At 37.4% G+C, this 14,706-nt stretch overlaps 1 protein-coding gene across 3 annotated transcripts in view; it reads left to right on the forward strand.

The window, feature by feature from the left end:
* The window catches only part of RADX (RPA1 related single stranded DNA binding protein, X-linked), an 87,720-nt gene that overhangs the window by 5,838 nt on the left and 67,176 nt on the right, over positions 1-14,706 (forward strand). For all 3 annotated transcript variants that reach the window (XM_088834089.1, XM_055437901.2, XM_088834090.1), the window contains exons 2-3: positions 11,616-11,758; positions 13,706-13,898. In XM_088834089.1, coding sequence (XP_088690215.1) covers positions 11,616-11,758; positions 13,706-13,898 — 336 coding nt within the window. The remainder of the gene's footprint in view (positions 1-11,615; positions 11,759-13,705; positions 13,899-14,706) is intronic.

Below are 14,706 nucleotides of genomic sequence, written 5' to 3' on the forward strand. Positions count from 1 at the left end.
TTTTTTATATATAGGTCTTTTGTTTCCTTAGGTAGATATATTCCTAAGTATTTTATTCTTTCTGTTGCAATGGTGCATGGAATTGTTTCCTTAATTTCTCTATTTTCTCATTATTAGTGTATAGGAATGCAAGGGATATCTGTGTGTTGATTTTATATCCTGCAACTTTACTATATTCATTGATTAGCTCTAGTAATTTTCTGGTAGAGTCTTTAGGGTTTTCTATGTAGAGGATCATGTCATCTGCAAACAGTGAGAGTTTTACTTCTTCTTTTCCAATTTGGATTCCTTTTATGTCTTTTTCTGCTCTGATTGCTGTGGCCAAAACTTCCAGAACTATGTTGAATAGTAGTGGTGAGAGTGGGCATGCTTGTCTTGTTCGTGACTGTAGGGGAAATGCTTTCAATTTTTCACCATTGAGGATAATGTTTGCTGTGGGTTTGTCATATATAGCTTTTATTATGTTGAGGTATGTTCCTTTTATTCCCACCTTCTGGAGGGTTTTTATCATAAATGGATGTTGAATTTTGTCAAAGACTTTCTCTGCATCTATTGAGATAATCATATGGCTTTTATTTTTCAATTTGTTAATGTGGTGTATTACATTGATTGATGTGCGGTTATTGAAGAATCCTTGCATTCCTGGGATAAAGGCCACTTGGTCATGATGTATGATCTTTTTAATCTTTAATGATTCTGATTGGTAGAATTTTGTTAAGGATTTTTGCATCTATGTTCATCAGTGATATTGGCCTGTAGTTTTCTTTTTTGTGGCATCTTTGTCTGGTTTTGGTATTAGGGTGATGGTGGCCTCATAGAATGAGTTTGGCAGTTTACCTTCCTCTGCAATTTTCTGGAAGAGTTTGAGTAGAATAGGTGTTAGCTCTTCTCTAAATTTTTGGTAGAATTCAGCTGGGAAGCCATCTGGACCTGGGCTTTTGTATGCTGGAAGATTTCTGATTACAGTTTCAATTTCTGTGCTTGTGATGGGTCTGTTAAGATTTTCTATTTCTTCCTGGTTCCGTTTTGGAAAGTTGTACTTTTCTAAGTACATTTGTCCATTTCTTAGTCTCTTATGATCCTTTGTATTTCTGTGTTGTCTGTTGTGATCTCTCCATTTTCATTTCTAATTTTATTGATTTGGTTTTCCCCAGAGGGTCTTGTTTTTTGATGAGTCTGGCTAGTGGTTTGTCAATTTTGTTTACCCTCTCAAAGAACCAGCTTTTGGCTTTGTTGATTTTTGCTATGCTCTCTTTTTTTTCTTTTCTTTTGCATTTATTTCTGCCCTAATTTTTACGATTTCTTTCCTTCTACTAACCCTGCGGTTCTTCATTTCTTCCTTTGCTAGTTGCTTTAGGTGTAGAGTTAGGTTATTTAGTTGACTTTTTTCTTGTTTCTTGAGGAAAGCCTGTATTGCTAAGAACCTTCCCCTTAGCACTGTTTTTACATTGTCCCACAGGTTTTGGGTTGTTGTGTTTTCATTTTCATTCTTTTCTATGCATATTTTGATTTTTTGATTTCTTCTGTGATTTGTTGGTTATTCAGCAGCGTGTTGTTCAGCCTCCATATGTTGGAATTTTTAATATTTTTTCTCCTGTAATTTATATCTAATCTTACTGCAAATTGGTCAGAAAAGATGCTTGGAATGATTTTAGTTTTTTTGAATTTACCAAGTCTAGATTTATGCCCCAGGATGTGATCTGTCCTGGAGAAGGTTCCATGTGCACTTGAGAAGAAGGTTAAATTCATTGTTTTGGGGTGAAATGTCCTATAGATATCAATTAGGTCTAACTGGTCTATTGTATCTTTCAAAGTTTGTGATTCCTTGTTTGTTTTCTGTTTAGTTGATCTATCCATAGGTGTGAGTGGGGTATTAAAGTCTTCCACTCTTATTGCGTTATTGTTAATTTCCCCTTTCATACTTGTTAGCATTTGTCTTACATATTGTGGTGCTCCTATCTTGGGTGCATATATGTTTATAATTGTTATATCTTCTTCTTGGATTGATCCTTTGATCATTATGTAGTGTCCTTCTTTGTCTCTTTTCACAGCCTTTGTTTTAAAGTCTTTCTTATCTGATATGAGTATTGTTACTCCTGCTTTCTTTTGGTCTCTGTTTGCGTGGAATATCTTTTTCCAGCCCTTCACTTTCAGTCTGTATGTGTCCCTCGTTTCGAGGTGGGTCTCTTGTAGACAACATATATAGGGGTCTTGTTTTTGAATCCATTCAGCCAGTCTTTGTCTTTTGGTTGGGGCACTCAACCCATTTACATTTAAGATAATTATTGATAAGTATGATCCTGTTGCCATTTACTTTATTGTTTTGGGTTCGGGTTTATACCCCCTTTCTCTGCTTCCTGTCTAGAGAATGTTCTTTAGCATTTGTTAGAGAGCTGGTTTGGTGATGCTGAATTCTCTCAGCTTTTGCTTGTCTGTAAAGCTTTTGATTTCTCCTTCATATTTGAATGTTTGAATGAGATCCTTGCTGAGTACAGTAATTTGGGCTGTAGGTTATTTTCTCTCATCACTTTAAGTATGCCCTGCCATTCTCTCCTGGCCTGAAGAGTTTCTATTGAAAGATCAGCTGTTATCCTTATGGGAATCCCCTTGTGTGTTATTTGTTTTTCCTTTGCTGCTTTTAATATTTGTTCTTTGTGTTTGATCTTTGTTAATTTGATTAATATGTGACTTGGAGTATTTCGCCTTGGGTTTATCCTGTTTGGGACTCTCTGGGTTTCTTGGACTTGGGTGATTATTTCTTTCCCCATTTTAGGGAAGTTTTCAATTATTATCTCCTCAAGTATTTTCTCATGGTCTTTCTGTCTTTTTCTTCTGGGACTCCTCTGCTTCGAATGTTGGGGTGTTTAACATTGTCCTAGAGGTCTCTGAGATTGTCCTCATTTCTTTTAATTTGTTTTTCTTTTTTCCTCTCTGTGATTTATTTCTACTATTCTATCTTCTACTTCACTTATCCTATCTTCTGCTTCCGTTATTCTACTGTTGATTTCCTCCAGAGTGTTTTTGATCTCACTTATTGCATTATTCGTTATATAGTGAGTCTTTTTTCTGTCTTCTAGGTCCTTGTTAAACCTTTCTTGCATCTTCTCAGTCCTTGTCTCCAGGCTATTTATCTGTAACTCCATTTTGTTTTCTAGATTTTGGATCATTTTCACTATCATTATTCGGAATTTTTTATCAGGTAGATTCCCTGTCTCTTCCTCTTTTGTTTGTGTTGGTGGGCATTTATCCTGTTCCTTTACCTGCTTGGTATTTCTCTGCCTCTTCTTCTTGCTTATATTGCTGTGTTTGGGGTGGGCTTTCCTTATTTTGGCAGTTTGTGGAGTTCTCTATTGTGGAGTTTTCTTGCTCTGGGTGGGGTTGGACGGGTGGCTTGTCAAGGTTTCCTGGTTAGGGAAGCTTGTGTCGGTGTTCTGGTGGGTGGAACTGGATTTCTTCTTTCTGGAGTGCAGTGAAGTGTCCAGTAATGAGTTATGAGATGTCAGTGGGTTTGGAGTGACTTTGTGCAGCCTGTATATTGAAGCTCAGTCTGTGTTCCTGCGTTGCTGGAGAATTTGCATGGTATGTCTTGCTCTGGAACTTGTTGGCCCTTGGGTGGTGCTTGGTTTCAGTGTGGGTATGGAGGTGTTTGATGAGCTCCTTTCGATTAATGTTCCCTGGAGTCAGGAGTTCTCTGGTGTTCTCAGGCTTTGGACTTAAGCCTCCTGCCTCTGGTTTTCAGTCTTATCCTTGCAGTAGCCTCAAGACTTCTTCATTTGTCACTTCCAAGGCGGTTCCCTCTGTTTTAGCTTCCTCTGTTTGCTGGTCTCTTCAGTGTCTAATTTCCGCCCTGATACAAGGGGACGGTGGTGGTCACTTTTTCTAAGGCTCACTTGTTCAGTCGTGCTGTGGGGAGGGAAGAACCCTGCAGATAGATATCACTGGCATCTGTGAGTGTGCTCGCAGTGTCTCGGACACACTGGGTTTGCCCCTACTCACGGCGTGTGTGCTTTCCCTGTCTACATTGCTTAGACTCTAGGTTTTTCTGCTGGGAACTGTCTGAGGTGGGCTCTGGGTTGCATGCACTTCCCAGGTCAAAGCTGCTCAGGTTCAGGTACTCGGGTACTCCACAAAGGCGCAGACTCGGTTGGGCCTGCATTTTGTGCCTTTCCCCGGTCCGATTAGCTCATGTGACCAGGTGTTTGGCGAGCGCGGTCGCTGTGACTTATCGCCTCCCCAGTCCCTGCCACTCAGTTTTCTGGGTGTACAATCAGCGCACCTTCTCAGGCGGATGTTGACCATCCAGAAACTGAAGAAATACTGGTTAGCAACGAAGCCTGCTTGCAGTTTGGTATCGGATTCCTCTCTGGGGCCGTGATTGCCCCCTTCTGGCTCTGGCAGCCCTCCCCTGCCTGTCTCGGTGGGGGATGGGGGATGGGCCGTCCGCAGTGGGCTAGCTTTAGTCAGTCCTTTGTTCTGTGAGCGGGTCTGGTGGTGTCTTAGGTTAGGGCTTTTCACCTTTTTGCGGAGTAGCTATCCCACAGTCTGCTTTGCTGTCTCAAGTTAGCTCCCTCAGATTGCCCTCGCATCATTCAGTCCCGATCCTCACTCTAAGCAATGCAGGCCATGCCTCCCTGACCAGCCCCCGCTTGCTAGTGGCGGATGTGGGCGTCTGCACTGCTTCTACGCTGGGAGTTACTGTTGGGCACGTAATCTGTGTGGTTTAATTATTTATTTATTTTTTCTTCCGGTTATGTTGCCCTCTGTGTTTCCAAGGCTCACCACAGACTCACCAGTGAGAGTGTTTCTTGGGTGTTTGGAAACTTCTCTCTTTTATAAGTCTCCCTTCCCAGGACAGATCTCCGTCCCTACCTCTTTTGTCTCTCTTTTTATCTTTTATATTTTTTCCTACCTCCTTTTGAAGACAATGGGCTGCTTTTCTGGGTGCCTGATGTCCTCTGCCAGCATTCAGAAGTTGTTTTGTGAAATTTACTCAGCGTTCAAATGTTCTTTTGATGAATTTGTTGGGGAGAAAGTGGTCTCCCTGTCCTATTTCTCTGCCGTCTTAGGAGCACCTCCAAATAAAACATTTAAAAACGGTCATTTAAATATGTATTCCTTCCCCTTTTATTGTTATTGTGTGTGTGAGTTGCTCAGTCGTGTCTGACTCTTTGCAACTCCATGGGGTGTAGCCTGATAGTCTCTTGTCCATGGGATTCTCCAGGCAAGAATATTGGAGTCAGTAACCATTTCCTTCTCCAGGGGATCTTCCTGACCCAGGGATCGAACCTGTGTCTTCTGCATTGCAGGCGGACTCTTTACCACCTGAGCCACCAGGGAAAGTAAAGAGTCTGCCTGCAACGTGGGAGATACAAGAGATCCAGGTTCAATACCTGGTTCAGGAAGATCCTCTGGAAAAGGAAATGGTTACCGACTCCAATATTCTTGCCTGGAGAATCCCATGGACAGAGGAACCTGGAGGGCGTCACAAAGAGCAGGACACGACTGAACGACTAACACTATTGTTACTACATCACTGTAACAAAACTGATAACACTCAGAAATTATTTTGTTTTCTTTCTCCTCCCTCTAATTTATAAGATCCTTGTGGGTAACCAGTCGTGTTTTTTTGTTTTGTTTTGTTCACTGCTGTGGTCTATTTTTCTTATAGCCAGGAAAATGTGTGGCACATAATCGGCAGTTGAGAAGTGTTCACTTAATAAAGGAACGAATGAAATAGATTACATTCATAGGTTTTCTGATGTTGAACCACTACTGTTTCTACTTGGTCATGCTTATTATTGTTTTATATATATATATATATATTCAAATGAATTTGACCCATAAGGTTTGTTATATTTTAGGAAAGTACTATTTCAGTTCAATTTTGATACCAGATTAATTAATATTAGTCTAATGGAATGAGTTAGGAAGCCTGCCTGTTTTTCTGCGCTTAGAGAAATAACGTGTTCTTTGAAGGTTTGGTGGAATTTACCCCTAAAACTATTTGAACCTGGGACATTGGGTGAGCACTGGGAGTTGGGAAAATGATTCCTTTTCAATTTTTGAGAAAGTAGTAAAACCAGTAACGCTTCTTTTGAGTGCATTTTTGAGAGTTGATATTTCACTAGAAAATCTCATTTCACCTCAATCTCAGAGCTGTACATAATCTACGTGTTTTAATCTCTATCTCATCAGTTACATCCCCTGATATGTTCCTAATGTTCAAGTCTTCACCCTTTTTCGTGATCAGCCTTGCCAGAGGTTTGTCAACTTTCTTGTTATTCAAAAATAAGACTTTAGCTTTACTAATTAAAAGTCTGTATCAGGGAGATGTTTCTACTTTATTTGTACTGTCCTCTTTAATTATTTTTACGTCCTTTGTTCATTTTTTATTTTTATTTTTGGTACTTCCTTCTAGAGTTGAATGCTAGGTTTATTTATTCCCTTCTTTATTTCTTCCCAAAGCTTTAAGTTTTGAAATTTCACACAGTTACTGTTTTGGCTGTATACCTCAGGTTTTGAAGTATAGAGATTTTGTTATTACTCATTACTCATATTTTCTGATTTTAAAATTGAGTTTCTGTTTACCCCAAAAAGTTTACAAAAAGTTTACTTATTAGCTATGCAGTTCTTTGTCATACCAGGTTTTAAAATTTTTAATTAAAACATTCCATATCCTTATTTTAAAATCTATTTGCCCATTTCTTTGAGAGGAATATTGACTTCTCTTTATAGAGGTGATTTTGTTCATTTCTGCTTATATTTCTAAAAGTTTTAGGTTTAGATGTTTCCATAATACGTAAAATTTGATAACTTGAGTATATCTTGGTGGATTTTACTCTTAACAACATAGAATTTCTTTTAGTTCCTTTTTGCCTCAAATTGTATTTTGCCTAATAGTACTGTTTACCACTTCCATGGTCTCTTCGTTAGCATTTAGAGCCATCATTCTCAAACCTGAGTGGGCGTCCACATCACCTCAAAGTGAAAGTGAAAGTTGCTCAGTCATGTCCGGCTCTTTGTGACCCTATGGACTACAGTTCAGTTCAGTTGCTTGGTTGTGTCCGACTCTTTGCGACCCCATGAATCACAGCACGCCAGGCCTCCCTGTCCATCACCAACTCCTTGAGTTCACTCAAACTCACGTCCATTGAGTCGGTGTTGCCATCCAGCCATCTCATTCTCTGTCGTCCCCTTCTCCTCCTGCCCCCAATCCCTCCCAGCATCAGAGTCTTTTCCAGTGAGTCAACTCTTCGCACGAGGTGGCCAAAGTATTGGAGTTTCAGCCAGTCCATGGAATTCTTCAAGCCAGAATACTGGAGTGGGTAGCTTTTCCTGTCTCCAGGGGATCTTCTCAACCCAGGGATCGAACCCAGGTCTCCTGCTTTACAAGAGGATTCTTTACCAGCTGAGCTACAAGGGAAGCCCAAGAACATTGGAGTCGGTAGCCTATCCCTTCTCCAGCAGATCTTCCCACTGCAGAACCCGGGTCTCCTGCATTGCAGGCGGATTCTTTATCAACTGAGCTATGGGGGAAGCCATATGACCTCAGAAATTCAGATTGCTGGATCCTGCCACCAGTTTATGATTCTCAGTATATCTGCTCTAGAATTTACATTTCTAACACATTGATTCTGCTGGTGCAAAGGCCACACTTTGATAACAACTGGCTTAGTGTATATTTCTTTGCTCATCACTTTATTTCCATTTTTAAAAAAAATGGTTTTTGCTATACATTCACATGAATCAGCCATGGTGCATGTGTTCCCCATCCTGACCCTCCCTCCTGCCTCCCTCCCATCCCATCTCTCAGAGTCATCCCTGTGCATCAGCCCTGAGCACCCTGCCTCATGCATCAAACCTGGACTGGTGATCTATTTCACATATGATAATATGCATGTTTCAATGCTAGTCTCTCAAATTATCCTTGTTTTAGGTTTCTCGGTATAGCTAAGATTTTTCTTTTTAACCCAAAGAAATTATTTTTCTTTCGAGAGTTGAAGTTAATCAAGTTAAATTTTATGTAATTAATGATGTTTGTACCTATTCTTGCAGTCCTACTTTATTATATGCCATGCATTTTTTTTTTAACTATTTGAAAACCTTTTTATCCTAGTGATTTAGGAGTAATATATTTTTATTCTCTTCAATGTTTTAGCATAATTATTGAACTTGCATTTTATGTCAATCTCCAAAATTACTTAGAGTTTACAATATTCTCCTGAACAAGATGTTTAGGACTCTACTTAATCATGATGCATTTTGGCATACTGCTATATTTAAAAGTATTTGATTTAGGATTTTTGTCATCAGAAATGTTTTGGGGTTTTAGTTCTCTTTTTTACTATTTGTTATAATTTTTTAAGATTTATCTAAGTTTATCAAATGTATTGGTACAATTTTTATACTTACTGTGCTCTAGAACAACTGAAGAGAAAACTATTCTTTGAAAATTGTTAACCATGTGAATCTGGTGCAGTTTGGAAGGTCATTATTAGGAACTTTTTCATTTTCTTCCATGGTTATTGATCTGTTCCAGTGTTCTTCTGTTCCTGAGGGCAACGATATTGGTAATTCATATGTTTCTAGAACACTATCAATTTCACTGCTGTTTTCATGTTTAGTGCTATATAATCATATAATCTTTAAAATGATTTTCTCTATGTTTATAGGTGATCACATTCTGGGTATTATCTTTTTGTTTGCTTTCTTCCTGATTGCACTTACAAGGTTTTACCTTTTTATTAATTTTTCCAGGGAATTGGACTTACCAGTCATACTGTTTTCTAATTCATTATTTTCAGTTTTTATCTTTATTCCTCTTTATATTCCTTAGATTTATTCTTTTGAAGCGGTTTTCAATGTAATAATAATATTAAGGCTTTATTTTCTTTTTTTAAACTCTCCCTCTGAAGTATAGGGTGGAGTGTTTCAGAGGCTGCATGTCAAGGACATTGAAACATACTGAATAAATGCCAAAGAAAATATGATTTATCCAGCTGTGCTTTTTTAAGCTAGATACTAAAGAGATCTGCAAAAATGTAAAACAATACCACTCTTCCCACTACATTTTTGGTTTTGAACAATGTAGTCATTTTTCAAAAATACATCTTTTTACTATGTATAACAGGTTTATTGTTTTTGTTTTAAAGGAATTAATAAAGATTTTTATTCCTTAGTTTTACTACATAATATGGTAAATATTGGTAAATATTGCCCACATAAACAGAAGCTTATTGAGGTCTTCAGCAATTTTTTAAGACTACAAAGAGGTCCTGAGACCACCAAATTTGAGAAACACTATTGCATTGTTTACTAATTTCTATTTATTTATTTATTATTATTTTTTTAAATATAAATTTATTTATTTTAATTGGAGGCTAATTACTGTACAATATTTTATTAGTTTTGCCATACATCGACATGAATCCACTACGGGTGTACATGTGTTCTCCATCCTGAACCCCCTTCCCACCTCCCTCCCCGTACCATCCCTCTGGGTCATCCTGGTGCACCAGCCCCGAGCATCCTGTATCATGCATAGAACCTGGACTGGTGATCTGTTTCACATATGATAATATACATGTTTAAGTGCCATTCTCCGAAATCATCCCACCCTTGCCCTCTTGCACAGAGTCCAGAAGACTGGTCTATACATCTGTGTCGATTTTTGTGTCTTGCATACAAGGTTATCATTACCATCTTTCCAAATTCCATATATATGCGTTAGTATACTGTATTGGTGTTTTTCTTTCTGGCTTACTTCACTCTGTATAATACTAATTTTTATATTGAATATGTAGTCTATTATTTTCATTATTTTGATAAAAAATCCACTTGTTTCTGTGAATTTACATGGATTCCCATTGTCTATGTATAAACTGTAATTTCTTTTTAGATTTTACAGATATGTATATTCTATGAAGTTAATGAGGTTTTGTTGTTGTTGTTTTTACCCAATCTGGGAAAATGTTCTCCAGGCAGATGTCTGATCATGGCTGTCTGGACTCAACTGTAGCAGAAATAGTAGCTCTTACAACTCTGGTTTTATAAAAGTGTGTAGCTTTTGAATTTATTTCACTTGTAAAGGAGTTGTGTGTACCTTCATTGGTGAAGAATGTTCCACATACACTCTAGGTAATTCAGAGGTGAGCTACAATTTGTTTCACCATATTAAAAAGGAAATTACTTAATTGTGTCAGATCAAATACTAGTCTCTGTGATCCTGGACTAGTAATGTTTTGGGAGAATCTGGAGGGAAATTTATACAAGATACCTAATACTGAAAATAGGGGTGAGTACTAATGGTAGTGTTGTAATTATAAAAGGCTGTTTAAACTCTTACTGAAAACAAATTACAAGAATACTTTTAATACCAAAGTTGAGTTGGTGATACATTATATAAATAAAAATGGAAGTGGAGGATGCCTTAGAGAAATAAATGAAATGTTTGAACAAATACCGGTTCAGGTTTTAAAAGCTGGGACTGTAGGCTTTGAGAGCAAAATGTGGAGAAAATTGCAGATGGAATCCCTCTTAGCCCAAGGAAGCATAAAATTAGAAATACAAATTAATCTTTTAAAGATGATGAATAGCTTTTAAACAGTTTTGGTACTTACCAACAGGCTTGGAGATTAAAAGATTTCCAAGTAAATTATATGGCATATAAAAATGTAATAAGTGCCATTGTTATGAAGAAAAATGAAATGGGATGGAGATAAGTAAGGGGATCAGTTTTCTATAGGGGGTTAGAGCTAGCATCACTAAGAAAGTTGCGTTCGTTCGGTCGCTCAGTCGTGTCTGACTCTTTGCGACCCCGTGGACTGTAGCCTACCAGGCTTCTCCGTCCATGGGATTCTCCAGGCAAGAATACTGGAGTGGGTTACCATTTCCTTCTCCAGGGGATCTTCCCGACCCAGGGATCGAACCCGGGTCTCCCGCATTGGAGGCAGACGCTTTAACCTCTGAGCCACCAGGGAAGCCCCACTAAGAAAGTTACCTTTGAGCAAAACTTGAGGAAGAAAAAGTCACTTGGGTATCTAAGAGAAAGACATTCCAGACCCAGGGAACAGCAAGTGCAAAACCCTGATACAGGACCATGCCTGGAATGTTTGGGGAAAATTGAACTTACACATATGAGACTAAGATGGGACAATAAAGAAATATATCATGAAAATGCTATAAATTAAATATGTAAGTGCTTAGTAGTGGGAAAATATTCCATGGTGTTGAGTTTTTTCTTAAGGAAGGTAAGTTTTGATCCAAGTCTTCCAGGAAGTAATTACACAGTTTGACAAGATAGACAGTATTATAGATGGACAATTCCATCTAAATGGGTTAGTTAACATAAGTATTTACCTGTATTCCAGTCGCATAGTTAATCATGGGTGTGTGTGTGTGTGTGTATACATATACATACATGTGTGTATATATATATATATTTAACCATTATTATTAAGGATACTGTTTATTGCTAAGTTTTGTATGTGAGAAGTATATAGACTGGCTTAGCTGGTGAAAAGGAGTTGATTTGGATCTGATCTGGTTACCATTTTTAACTAATAGAATAGAATTTTGAAATCACTATGACATATTTTTTTCATTTTGTATTCTAGATACCAAAATAATTTCCCTTTCTCAACTTGAGATGACCTGGGCTAATAGGAAGAGTTTTCCTGCTTTGCTTGTGAGGATCTTACATAAATCAAAACTGCGATACTATGGAAAACCTGATAAAAAGATGATTGAGCCATACCAGGTATGAATAGTGATAAGATGGTATATGTTAATTTATCAATCATAAATTATACTTGCAGACCTGATATCTTCATTAGGATAATTTATGTTTAAATAACATTAAAAGTTCAACTTAATAATGTAAATAATGAACATAAATATATATTTCAGGGTATTTTTCTGTGTAGTTTCTTATACAAAAAGGAATTATTTCTGTATTAGTGCTCTTTAGTTCCCTTGATCCAGCTAGTCTCCTTCATACCTTTTTCTGTATCTTCAACGTTTTCCTTTTTTCACTGAGATTTCTATACCAGCATATAAATATTAGTAATTTATAGTCTGTGTGGGCATGCTCAGTCGCTTCAGTTGTGTCCGACTCTTTGCAACCCCATAGACTGTATTCCTCTGTCCATGAAATTTTCCCAGTAAGAATACTGGAATGGTTTGTCATGCCTTCCTCCAGGAGATCTTGCCCCAGGGATTAAATCCGTGTCGCCTGCATCTCCTACATTGCAGGCAGATTCTTTACCACTGAGCCACCATGGAAGCCCAGATATATAGTACAGTCTTCCATTTTAAAAAAGGAAAAAAATCTTTGACATCAGGATGCCTGTATTCTCTCTCTCCTTCAGGCAAGCTCCCTGAAGATGTAGTCTACAGTAGTTGTTTTCACTGTCTTGCCTCCTGTTTACTTCTCAACACCATTAATTTGTCTCTTTTCTTCAGCTGGTCACTCACTATAGAGACCTTAATTGTCAAATCTGACACTTTTCTGTTATCTTGACTGTGCATATGATGCTGATTTCTGTCCCATTTTTTTGAACTTAACATTTTACTGTATTTCCACATTATCAAAAATTATTTTGAGTGCTTTGCTAAGCTTTTATAATAAAAGTTATACATGCTTTTAGGGAATTTGCAAAGTGTATAAAGATATATAAAGCCGATAAATAATATCAACCCAAATCCTACCACTCAGTGAGAATCACTGTTAATATTAGTGTGTTTTATCCCCCCGTTTTGTATGTATAGATCATATATATATACATACATGTATGTATCTCTCATATATGCATATGTCTGTGATAGCATATGTATGTCATATATACCATATCTATGTATATATATGTATCCCTATCATGTATTTGTTGTCATTTAGTTACCAAGTCATGTCCAAATCTTTGCGATCCCTTGAACTATGGCCTGCCAGGCTCCTCTGTCCATGGGATTTTCTAGGCAAGAATACTAGAGTGTGTTGCCATTTCCTTCACCAGGGGATATTCACGACCGAGGAATCAAACCCGTGTCTCCTGCATTGGCAGGTGGATTCTTTATTGCTGAGCCACTAGGGAAGTCCCCTATCATGTATTAGGTATAACTATGTCATATATCATCAGAGAAGGCAATGGCACCCCACTCCAGTACTCTTGCCTAGAAAATCCCATGGATGGATGAGCCTGGTGGGCTGCAGTCCATGGGGTCGCTATGAGTCAGACACGACTGAGCGACTGCACGTTCACTTTTCACTTTCACGCATTGGAGAAGGAAATGGCAACCCACTCCAGTGTTCTTGCCTGGAGAATCCCAGGAACACAGAAGCCTGGTGGGCTGCCATCTATGGGGGTCACACAGAGTCGGACACAACTGAAGCAGCTTAGCAGCAGCAGCAGCAGCAGCAGCAGCATGTCATATATCATAGTAAATTTTCTTACAAAATGGAAATCATAGTATATGTAACATTTTGTTTCATTTAACATTTTCTTAAGTATTATCTCACATTACTAAAAGTTCTTCATTCATAACTTTTCATCATTACAGAGTCTCTCATATTATATCATAAATTACTCAGTGGTTCTCCTATAATTTTGCTTCCTCATTCTTAAAAAATAAAATTTGAACACCATGTAGGTAAAAGTAACAAATATGCATTTATTAAGTAAAATATGCTTTTACTCTTTTTTTTTACTAGACCTTTTTGGAAGTTGCTGACAGCTCAGGCACAGTGTCTGTGATTATGTGGAATACCCTGTGTCCTGAGTGGTACAAAAGTCTGCATGTTGGTTTAGTTCTTCTGCTTCAAGATTATTCTGTTAAGAAGAGTTATCCATTCAGGATGCAGCCTGTTCCTGTGGATCCACAGATCAAACTAATTTCTACAATGGGTTAAGTATTCAGTGAATTTGTTATTTTATCAGTATTTTGTTTGTATAAATTTGCAAAGTACCATATCTGTCAAAAGACATTAAAAATTCCTGAAGCTGTTAGAACCTGACAAACCTTTAAATTCCTTTATCCATAAAAAATTTTGAGCAATCACTTAATTATATTTATTCATTTATTAAGGAAAAGCATCTGAGATATTTATTATTGATTAAGGAATGAGTGCCACTTTGGATTTACTTTTCTTTTCTTTCACTTTTTTGTATTAAAATATTAAATTACTGACTTGAATATAGTTTTTGTTACTTCAAGGTGCCATTTCAAAGGGCTTTTGTCAACATTCTATTTTGAAATAATTTCGAACTTACACAGAAGTTGAAAGAATAGTATAAAGAACTTCTGTATACCCTTCACACAGATTCAGCAGTTGGCAACATTTACTTTATCATTTCTCCACTATAGATAAATGGATAGATAGATCTCACCTCTGAACTATCTGAGAGTAAGTGGCAGCCATCATATATACATATCCCTTTACCTCTAAACACCTTGGTGTTATTTTACTCTTATTTCCTAAGAACAAGAACATTCTGTTAACAGTCACAGTATAGTTATCAAAACTAGGAAATTTAAAGTTGATATAATAATGTTATATAACTTATGATCAGTATTCAAATGTTGCCAATTATTGTAATCTTGAAAGGACTCTTCCTAATTAGTATTGAAATCACAGTATTGATATCTTGGCATCATCCTTAATATTTGGGGAACTTTAGAATTAATATATGAAGTGATTGCTTAAGGTGTGGA

The sequence above is a fragment of the Moschus berezovskii genome, chromosome X (genome assembly GCF_049115385.1).
Source record: "Moschus berezovskii isolate FMDL1 chromosome X, NW_MosBer_1.0, whole genome shotgun sequence".
NCBI lineage: Eukaryota > Metazoa > Chordata > Mammalia > Artiodactyla > Moschidae > Moschus > Moschus berezovskii.